The sequence below is a fragment of the Hemibagrus wyckioides genome, linkage group LG19 (genome assembly GCF_019097595.1).
Source record: "Hemibagrus wyckioides isolate EC202008001 linkage group LG19, SWU_Hwy_1.0, whole genome shotgun sequence".
NCBI lineage: Eukaryota > Metazoa > Chordata > Actinopteri > Siluriformes > Bagridae > Hemibagrus > Hemibagrus wyckioides.
In genome coordinates, this window is record NC_080728.1 from 10,450,671 (window position 1) to 10,462,500 (window position 11,830).

The 11,830-nt window shown below is 38.6% G+C and overlaps 1 protein-coding gene across 1 annotated transcript in view; it reads right to left on the bottom strand.

The window, feature by feature from the left end:
- LOC131370152 (xylosyl- and glucuronyltransferase LARGE1) overlaps nucleotides 1-11,830 on the bottom strand; it is a 62,583-nt gene that overhangs the window by 31,735 nt on the left and 19,018 nt on the right. The window contains exons 3-4 of the mRNA XM_058417274.1: nucleotides 5,205-5,500; nucleotides 2,110-2,192 (exon numbers count right to left, since the gene is read on the bottom strand). Of these exons, the coding sequence (XP_058273257.1) occupies nucleotides 2,110-2,192; nucleotides 5,205-5,500 (379 nt within the window). The remainder of the gene's footprint in view (nucleotides 1-2,109; nucleotides 2,193-5,204; nucleotides 5,501-11,830) is intronic.

The following is an 11,830-nucleotide window of genomic DNA, read 5'->3' on the forward strand; positions in this document are numbered from 1 at the left end:
GGCAGGAGGAGACTATTTTTTGACTGAATTCTGACTAAAATCTAAAAACCTGAACACAGTTGGGCACAGAGTGGAGTCACTCGGGTCTGTCACAAACACTTAGTGTCCACCAGAGCAATAAACAAGGCAATAGAAAGAATTCTTTCACCTCTGCAGTGCAATTAAGACTGGGACAGAATGACAAATTTATGCTATTACCAGAATACATTTCATGTGTATATATGGCGTATCTGTTGTGCTACAATCTAATAAGATGAATGATTGAATAAACTTGACAAGATTGCCAAGTGTACTAACCAGCTTTCTACTCACGAGGTAACTAAATACATTCATCTTCTCCTGGCTTAATAATGAATTGATTTTATGACAAACTAAATGTTAATGCCTAGATATTTATGTAATGTTCAAGAATATGTCTCAAAGTTAGAATAGAAATCGCACTGTGAGTCTATATGTAAGGTCGATGTAGAAGAGATGTAGAAGAACTAAGATGTAGTTCTGAGACGTAGAAGAACTAAAAGGATTTAAACAGATACAAATACATATAGACATAGGAAGTTTGCTTTTCCTTTTCTACAGAAAGCTAGCCAGGATGGTTTGCAGGGCATCTGGATGAGACTAGAGCGTGACTCAGGACTGGGATTCAGTGGGACACATTAAAAAAAGTCACACAAGCAGAAGGTTTGTGGCACAAACCAGCGGTCACAGCAGTTGGGGACAAATCATTAACCTGGACATACGGCACTCATTCATTTATCCTTAGTAACTCCCCGATGTGCATCATGCTGGTTTAAATTAAGCTACTAGGTTGATTTTATTATGGGAAATACATCAGAATTTAATGGATTGTATAAAAAACAGCCCTGTGAACATCTGTAGTTGAGATCTTGAGCTCGAGTGATGTAGCTGAGGTTAAGGAACTGTCAGGAGCAGAATTCATACCATGCTGACACTGCTGATATTTCGACCACTAAGTTTTTTAATGGGGTATAAGGATATGGTTCATATTTAATCCACTTTGGACTACAGATTTGGATATTTGGAGTGCTGAACAGATACTGATAGTGGCACTGTACATGAAGAGGAGTCTGGGTGTGAGCATCAGCTGGAATGGAAACAACTGCTTTTCAATCCATTCTACTTTGTTTTAAACCCAGGGCCATAGTTTGCTTCTGGTGCCTTCGTCTTCTAAGGAAGCATCTTCCAACATTTTATCAGCCTTTCCAGTTCTTTCCTTGATGTGTATGCGGGATAAACGGAATGATACTTTCCAAATTTACAGGCATCTACAGACCTGCCAAAGTCAATGTTGGCAGCTTTTCAGTGTTACTAGGCAGTATTTGTGGAAACACTTAAAAGCACTGCCGAGTTCACATCTTCGCCTTCAGATTCAAGCGTTCAAGCAATCCTTGAAAAATTCTGTATTCTTCTGTAGACACAGTTTATTGACTTTTCTCCCCACAGAGTATCATTCTCACCTTGAAGAATTCAGCTGCTCAAATAAAGTGAACAATACTTGCTATACACCGTAAATCATACAGACACAGCAAAGTGTTCCTGCAGCATGAGGCTTCAAACTCATACATTTACTGACCCACAAGCCAATTTATCCACATACCGTGTACAAAATCTGCACATGCATTTGATTTCTGCTTAAAGTAAATTACCAATGCTAGGACACGGCTTTAAAATGTGCATGTAGGATATGTGTGACCTGTGAAATCAGCACATCAGCTCACATGAACGGAAACAAAATCTGCACTTCACAAAATTATCTAAATACTGCAGATGCTTCAGAGACACCATTAACATTTTGTCTGCTCCACTTCATAATTGTTTAATTGCTACGAGTGTAAATTGCAGACAAACTCATTAAGAGATTCTTTCCGCTCAAATGATTCTTCATTTCATTGTATCAAATGTATACTGTGTATATAGTTATCATGCAGGATGTAGCATGTAAATGATGATTCGTGTGAACATTGTTATCAGTCAGAGAACAAACAAAGCAAATATCACAGCCTACACCATGACCGTTGGTTGATCGTTAATTATTTTATACTCATTTATGCATTTGTTTTGTCCATGTATGATGGATGATCCACTTACCGATGAAAAAGCACAGACTTGACCAGCGTCACCACGTCTCGGCTCGCGTTGTATCCCGCGCACACGATGGCAACATGAATGGTCTGGGGAATGAGAGAAATCACTAATGAGGTCAAGCAGAGCCCAAAATTCTAATGAATGGTGACGCTGATGAGGATATTGCAGCAAAACCTGCTATAATTGGAGCTTGACATTTAACGCTTGCCATTTGGAGCTTGGCACTTGGATCATTAGTGGTTTATTGCACTTTTCCAGGGCGCTAGTTATTTGCTTTTGCCTCACATTGTGCAGATTTACGGCGTTAGCCCCAGAGCCACAGGTGCAACATCTGATATCAACATGAAAACTGTATGTAGGTCTATTTGGAAATCTCCCCCAATCCTTCAAAAACCCTTCCTCTCCCCCAACCCTGGCCATTCCACAGCTGAGATGTGCATAGTGAAGGATTACACTCTCCCCCTGTGTACACAGAGTGCTGGAATTGATCCTGACTGACAGGTAAAGGCCATTTAGTCTACCTTTCTGACTCATGGAGGTTTTTCTACCAGTGGGTGAGTGTACCCAAGCTTATCCAATCAGCTCATCCACAAGCTTGAGGGAGGAGGAAATGAGGAGTATAGACAAAGAGCATCTTCAGAATTGCATGGTTCATCTCTTTGGGCAAGTCATTTCTCTGATTTCAGCCCTTTTCAAGAGTTAACACCTGCTTTTAGTTTAAAGCTGACCTGAAGGAAGATCACAGGTCAAGCAATTATGTTGATGAAAGACTACAAATTTTATCAGGAAATTTTGCACAAGGAAAAAAAACAGCTTTAGATCCAGAGATAAAGACTTGCACTGCTGTGTAATTAATTCCATTCAATTGGCCTAAAACCGCAGGAAACGGCATCACAGAGTTTCATAACTATTTGACCAATAGGGCATAAACATAAACGTCACAGTATTTTCCTAAACTTTGAAATGAATAATAATATTCAGGAAATACATGCAGAAATGACAATTCTGATTGCAACAATAACATTTCTAAATAAATTCCATCTATAATATATGTATTCTCATATACTAAAGTAATAAAATATTACAAAGAAAAAGAAAAATGTTAATTTCACTGTTTTTCCATTAACATTACCTGACATTTAGCAACTTTGATTAAGGCTTTAAGCTTCTCCCACTTCACACTTGCACAATCTACATCCCTGTAAAGCTTGAGTCCTGTTGTCATTTATGTCACTTATGATATACATGTCATAATACACAGTATACATATTATTTTTTATAAAATGCATGTCAGTTGTCTTTTGTAAACCTTATCAGCTTCACTAACTACACTGAACATGTTAAAGCACATTTAAACCACCTTTTTGACAACTCTTTATTTCAAATACCAGTATTTTCTATATGACCTGTTAAAATGTTATGTTCATTTCTCTCCCTAATTAGAAGGATATCATAGAGGAACTTCGATTAAATGTCGACTCTTATGTTTAAATGGTCTGTTCAATAGTATTTTATGTCTTTATGTCTCGTCTGTGTGTGTTTATCCTCTTCCTGTTTTTGTGTGTATGTGTGTCTTGCCCATGACTCTTCTCTCTTCATGTTTTTGCTAGTGATAAAGGTTCTACTCACACCCTGGGAAAGTCACTTATCACTTCTCTTCGCCTCTTGTTTTTTTTTCTCTGTTGCATCTGTCAGCCATGTTACAGTATGACTTTGTCTGCACCTATATCCTCGTCACATCTCCTGCCTCAACAAACTGCACTCAAGCAATCATTTACAACAGCCAAAGCACATTTGTTATACAGCTGTTCAATATTTGGACAATGACTGGCTCAGCTCTGGCCCATAAGCAGCCTTCAGAGATTCAATAGAAATAGCCTTGGAGATGCATCTTATATCAATTTAATAGCCAGCCAGTGTATTAACAGTTAACATGGCTGACTGCTGTGTCAAACAAAAGGTCAACTACTGTATTTAAAGCAACATCAACACAATCAGTGACTGCTGACACTTTACTGCTGTGATTACAAAGGCGAAGCTGAGAAGCTTCAAAACTCCATTGTGCCTCTTTACAAATATCTGCTTCTGTGTCCTAGACTAAGCGCTATTTATTCTAATTTCTTCCATTTTGAAGTAGTGTCTGGAAACACAGTGGAGAATATACACTGATCAGGCATAACATTATGACCACTGACAAGTGAAGTGAATAACACGGATTATCTCCTCATCATGGCACCTGTTAGTGGGTGGGATATATTAGGCAGCAGGTGAACATTGTGTCCTCAAAGTTGATGTGTTAGAAGCAGGAAAAATGGGCAAGCTTATGGATTTGAGCGAGTTTGACAAGGGCCAGATTGTGATGGCTAGACCACTGGATCAGAGCGTCTCCAAAACTGCAGCTCATGTGGGGTGTTCCCAGTGGTCCAAGAAGGAACAGTGGTGAACCGGCGACAGGGTCATGGGCGGCCAAGGCTCACTGATGCACGTGGGGAGTGAAGGCTGACCCGTGTGATCCGATCCAACAGACGAGCTACTGTTGCTCAGATTACTGAAGAAGTTAATGCTGGTTCTGAGAGAAAGGTGTCAGAATACACAGCGCATGACGGGTCATAATGTTATGCCTGATCGGTGTACAGCACATTCTTTTAACCCTGCAATGTGAATTACGTACTCATGTGCTTATCCATAAATTACCAAGCACTGAAGTGACATCCACAAAACTCCATAAAAGGCAAAACCATACAGAGCTGTATGACCAAAAAAAAAATCTCTAATTGCAGCATACACTAAATCTTCCAATAATGCAGCTCAGCCACTGCAGCGTCTCAGCAACCTTGTATATGGTGCCATTTCTTACGCCCAAACTGAATGGTGGGTCTTATTTGTTTTGGTGAGAGTTGTGCCATGATAACTGGTTGCTAGAATTGTTTTGGTTTGGTCTACATGACAATGAATGGCTGAAATGAAAAGTCAATGTAATGTATACAAAATGTACCCATTATTCTTGGTCAAGCAATTCCTAATTTCCTGGTTATGCAATCATTTTATTCAAAAGTCATATGTTGAAGAAAATCATTATTTTTCATTCTCATTCCTACCTCACATTTATCTACAGCCGGTTGCTGGACACAGCTGGAGCCGTTGAATTTTGAGAGCGCTTTCTGAGCTTCACTATCACCTGTACCCTCTTCAGTGGAGTGAAGCTGGGACTGGTTGCCATGGTGTCCGCTGCTGTGGTGACGTGGTGAATGCTGGTTGCCGTGGGTAGGACTCTTGGGTAGCTGGCTAATCTCTCTTCTGAGAGCTCGGTTTTCTTCCTCTACCTCTCGAACTCGTAGCTCCAGGGCCAGGGTGGAGGACTGAGGATCCAGTGGGGACAGAGGCAGTGGCTTCACTGAGGGTGAGAAGACAGAGTCAGCCTCAAGCTACAATTCACATTCGTAAAAGCAACAGAAAGCCAGTTATTCCATGTGGGAATATGCCACTCAATTCTTATGGAAATTGTAAGAAATTTAAATAGGCTTGGTAAATTTCTTGAAATCACATGGTGTGGGTTGTCAGCCATCCTCAGGGTTTTGGCTCTCACATATATCAGATCTTTCTTGCCTGCAGTTTTTAGGTTCTAATAAACTTTATTTTTAGCAGGGCTTGGATTAAGATGAAATGCAAGAGGTACACATGATGTCCCTTTCTGAATCACTCTTCCAGCACAGACTTGCAAGCATATGGTGTTGCTAAAAAAAGCACAGTCAAATATATTTACTACAACAATTTCCCAAGAGGTGTTACTATAAAAGTCTCTATAGGTCTAACATATGTTTCCAATAAATCCTTCGAGTTGTGAAACCAAAAGCAGTATTTCTGTTCATTAACAAAATGAATAGAAACTAAAATTTAAACAGAATTTAATGTATTTATATAATGGCACTTTTGAATTGTCAAATTTGATTGGTCAGAAGATGTTCGGTAATTTTCTGCAACAGTGGATTTGACCGTAGCAGCTCCAAGTCAAATCACAGGTTTTTATAATTCCCTTGTTCTTAAAAAAAATCATATTACTTATAACACATTCACTGGGACATCACATGCTCCATATAATCTATTAAAACATGTTATTTAACTAAGAAAAACTATAATATAGTGAAGCTTTCAGTAAACTGACATTGCGGCGTTTCGGATGTTTTTTTTCCATTCCTCTCCCATATGAACATCTTCAGGACGTCTGCACTTTGTTTCTCTGTTATCTTAAAAGCTAGGGTTTTTTAATGAGGGACCAACTGTTTATGACTGCTGTAACACAAGTGATAACAGGAAGTAACGTCTCAGACATTCCAACTACAAACAGTTAAAAAGTGATCAATTAAAAATCGCAATTTCTGACAAACTGCTGTGGTACAGAAGCAATAAAACACTCCAGGATGTGGTGGTGTGCTTTATTCTGTACAAATGACACAGATTTCTTATTGGAACTTATTGAAATGATACTTCTTTGAGACACGCAACATTAGCGACATGTCACTTTAATGAGGGATCGTGACTAATTCAGAGAGACGTGTACTGATGTGTCCTGGTGTTTCGGAAGCACAGCTAACAGACTAACACCAATTAAAAGGTTAGTTCGAGAAGAAACTCTTCAAACTTTTAAGAGCGCAGCATGGCTCACATGGGATTTTCACTTAGCAGTCAGGACAGCGTGGAGATGTTCGGCATGCCTCCAGCAACACAAATGTCAATTTTCTGGCTACTGATGAGACAAACAATACTGACCACAGAAAGTGAGGGAGATCTAATTTCCCTACATTACTTTGTGAATAGCGAGAAGAAAAGGAAAAAAAAACCCAGCAGCTCATAAGCCATCATGTGACACGTTCAATATAAGAGCTCTATGGGAGGTTCTTTTGTGTAACCATGTAATGCATGAAATGACTGTTTTTATATCAAGCTGACACAAACAGCAACAAATGTTAGATTTTGCTCAGAGAATAACTGCGGCATGAGTTACCATTATGGTCAGTTTTATTCCTGCAGCGACAAAAAAGCATAACTAGCTTGATTCACAATCGGTTATGCAACAGTAACTGATTCACACTGTGTAGGATGCCAGAATTATTACCCAGGTTTATCTTCATGTTGTAAAGCAAGAAAACAACCTGTTATTGCTTTTATGGATCTGCTGTGAATTCTAGATAAAGTGTAATTGTTGAGTTGTAGTGAACTACAGGAAATTTAATTCTTACGCAAGAGGTGCTCAGTTTTATTTGTAAACACTGGACATTATCTCAATGCAGATCACAAGCTTCTTCATGCCTTGAGTTTCTGTGCTATTGTCTCAACCTGGACCGGTGTACCACTGCCTTACACATGTTAGTATTTCTCCTTCATTAACTTAAGCCATTTCAGGCTGCTCCATCCAGAAAACCTGGACTAGGTCGCACTAGCTAGGTTAATAAAGGGAAACCACTAAAACAAGTACTCCAGCACTCAGACTGAGAAACACTCACAGTATGGATGCCACAGCACCTCTGATCTACCCCAGGCTGAGCTTTATTTGCTGAAGGGATTGTGGGTTTAATCCTGCTGAACTGCCAGGAGCTGTGTTCAGGGAAAAAACATTTGTTCAGTAGCTGTTGCATCTACTGGACAACATCTGCGCCTAAGTCAAGCTGTTTCGTTGAACTGTAAAATCACTTCGCCATGGGATTAAGTGTGTTAAACATACATGCAACATTTTTTTTTTTCATTCATTGTAGTATCTATTGAGCAATAGTCAGTCTGAGAAAAAAAATAAAAGTGGCACAGTATATTGCTTTGGGATTTGGTATGTTTTATCTCTTCATGGCATGTTTTTCCTCATTATATGGTTAAGTGAGTTTTGTTATTTTCTAAAGCAGGACGTTTCTACGAGATACATTTTATGTTGTAGCAGGATTTGATTTCACAGTCAAGACAGCTGAGCAACACTGCTGCAGCAAAACTGCTGCACTTTTCCAGTTAGAAGTGATCACCTAGTCTAAACTGAAATAGTACTGCATGGCCTAGAACATGGCACATCCAAAAAATGTATTTTTAACACTGTCAGACCAGAACCTGCATGAAACATCAAGCATTTGACTCCCGGCTCACTGGAGATAACGTCCTTCTAGAAGGCACTTCTAGCACACTCACATGTACAAAATTTATTTGCTTGATCTGAGCGCTTGGTGCATCGTTCGCCCCACGCCACAGTCTCACATAATGACTTTCTTTAATCCACAAACTCCCATGATCCAGAACAATTCCATTATGTACATCATCCACCCGAAACAAAGCTCTCTAGATTATCTTAAAATACGATGAAGGCTGCTGACAGCTCTATGGCTCTGTCTGTCATCTGAAATGTTTCAGTGATGGAAGATGGTGTGGAAAACAGGGAAACACAATGCCCACTATCATCAGATACTGAGCCTATATTTATATTCGCTAATTGAGATAAACGAGATGACTTTCTGCCAGCTTCAGCTGCCAAGTTTACCCAAATATGAGATGCAAAAGCAGTTGGGTTTCTGTATCACAAACACCACTAGTATTATTATTATTTATTATTATTATTATGATTATGATTATTATTAATCACTGTTATTATTAATAATTATTATTATTTATTTATTTATTTATTTAAATAGCAAGAGGATGATAGTAAAGGAGGATGACATGGTGGCTGAAAGAAACCAGCAAGATATTCTAGTTCTGCAGTTTAAGATTATTTTAATCATCCAAAATTAATATTTTTTATTCAGTTATATATTCAGATGCTGATCTCATTTGTATTATGTCTTTATTTTATTATTATACTATCCTGTAGAATAGTTGACATGTACTTTTACATGTATTGTTAGTATATATATTATTAGTATATAGTATATTCCAGGTTTTTTTTCCTGTTTGGATTCATGATGGTTTAATTTCTAGACTTTGCGTGGTGAACCAATTAAGCTAATAATAAAAAAAATATATATGAAAAATTCATTTTTTAATTTTCGTGTATGAGAGGAAAAGAAAATAAAGAGCTGTTTGCTTGTTCATCCATTTTTCCTTTTGAAACAAACAAACAAAAAAAACAGTGTATACAGACCCAGTTGTGTGCCTGTGTTGTGTCAGTCAACATAAAAAGTTCGAAAAACACGTCAAACACGTCGCACCCAACCCCCATGAGCAAGTCAACGTTTCAGACATTTTGATATTCCAGAAATCTCTCAACATGCACTGAGTTTGGCATACATGAAACTGCTGCATATGAATTAAGAGTGAGGCAGGTACAGAGAAACCCTCTCGGCATACATGATGTCAAGACACTTCAACAGGTTTCAGGGGAAATCGGACCGATCGATTAGTATGCAGCTGACCTAACTTTATGTCTGCGTGATTATCTTTTAAATATCAAATCTGAATTTAAACTGATGTCATTATTTGTTCCTTTATTCCATCAATGTCATTTGGATTTAGCAAAAATGAGGTTAAAAGTGTGCCCCTTTTTTATTTGTAAGCGATAAGATCAAACTATCAAAGTCTGTTCCAATTAGAAGGCAGAATAAGGATATTTATAAGGAAAGAAAACTTTAGACATGATCAAGTTTTTTAGCCAAGAACTGGAAAATATTGTGGATGATATCATAAACCATGATAAAATTCACTATTCTTGGATATGAAATATTACAATCAGCACACGCTTTCTGATTTAAAGAAGTTCAATAAACTAAACAAGCAAAAATAAAGAAAACATGCTGTAATCCATCTGAAAGAAGCCAAAGTAAACAAAAGGGACTGACAATCTGCTACGTTTGATTCGGCTTCTGCAATAGAATTAAATTTTGCTTTATAATTTGCTTATTTACTTTTTTATCTGCCTATTTTTTTTCTTCCTAGCATGAAAAGCTGGACGTAATTTACACCCTTGTGATATTTCGAAGGTCTCCCTTTGGTGTGAGCAGCATGAAAGACGGTGGACTTGTAAGAATCTCGCAGCATTAATGAGATCAGCCGTGGAGCCAAGAGTCAGCTATTAGCATACGATACTGCTGCAATGCATTTGAACAGTCAGATCCATTGAACCAGCCAAGGTCCTACTGCGTCAATTGGCAATATCCAATCAATCACTCCAACACCTTCACGTTCTCTCTACTCAATGATACGAGGTGCAAACACAAAGACTTGGCTTGGCGATAGGGCATCACCATGGAAACAGGCAAACGCACTGCATACTAAAATGAATGCTGGCTGCTGTGAGCTCCTGAGCCAGCGTGGGGGACCGAAGCTCCAGTAGAGACACAGGCAGTGACTTTGATGATCACAAGGAGACAGAAATGACCTTAAAGAAACAGCATGTAACTCTGGGGGACCTCTGTAATGGAAATATGTTTCAGGAATCTCACAATGGTACAATTTTGTAATCGGTTGTGCTGCACACAGCTCCTCTGCATAAGCAAATCTGTTGATAAAGAGAAGCAACTTAATAAACATTCAAACAGCATTCAAGTACTCCAAGGAGGCAACAATCTCCTGTTGTTTTTTGTTTGTTGACTATTGCAGAAACGGAATGAAAAGAAAAGCGTAATGAAAGTCAAATTCGTTGGTAGTTAGCTGCATTGGTAAACAATAATTAATACTAAATCATTTCTATTAATTGTTTCACTCCCAGCAGACACGAGCAGACTCAGGAGCACAGACAAACACAAATGTTAGGGAACTAGCTGGCTAGAAAACAATAGTTGAGATAGGACAAGGCCGAGCGGGCCTTCCTGTAGTAAATAATTGATTTGTTCTGCTGTTGTACGGGAGAAGCCTGCATGGACGAGCAGGTTTGCAACATGTGCCAAGAATGAGAACTCATCATTCAACACTACTCTGAGGTTTTGTGCAGGAGAAACAGCAAGTTCTCAAAGGAGACAGTAAGTCCGAGACGCGAGCATGAATTTTCAAGATATATCTGAAGCAGACCTGCTGAACATTATCATGCAGGACATCTAAATATATATCTGAATAGCTGAATTATCTGAATATATTATAGAATATAATCTGCATATCTGAAGCTCTCTTCAGACTCTGCATTAACATCTGTCTCAGGTGATTGGATCACAAGCAGATACGAGTGTGAACGGTGTCAAATGAATCTTGTGATCCAGGTCACTCGGACTACTTGTAGAGGTCTACTGGGATGCATTACATTTACGAAAGGCAACATGTCTCTGACCACTTCAAAAGACCACCAAGTCTCCAGTGTTTCCAGGTTTCTGGTATGTGTAGTCACTTTGGCTTGTTTTGTCCATAACTTGGCCATTTTAGGCTTATATTATATTTGTTTCATCTTAAATCTCATGGCTATTCTTTATTCATGACTACATTAGACTACCTTGGTCAAACTACCCTATTTAATAAAAATAGTGTTTGTAATACTGCTTCATTAAAAGCATAATATAAGTTTTTTATATTTAGTCCTTTGCCATTTCCCACCCATGAGCTTGCTCACTTTTTTTACACAAAAGCTAGCACATGAAGCGAAACACTGCATATTTTAGAACTTCTGCTCATGTTATATCACAACGCAGCTGGACACACTAACTACTCTAACATACATAAACTCATACACATCCATATCTGCTCAGAGCCAACTCTGACTGACCGAAGAGAAAGAGTAAAGCCTCCAATTTAAGTGCCAGTTTTGCGCACTTGGACATTTGGTAATGGACAG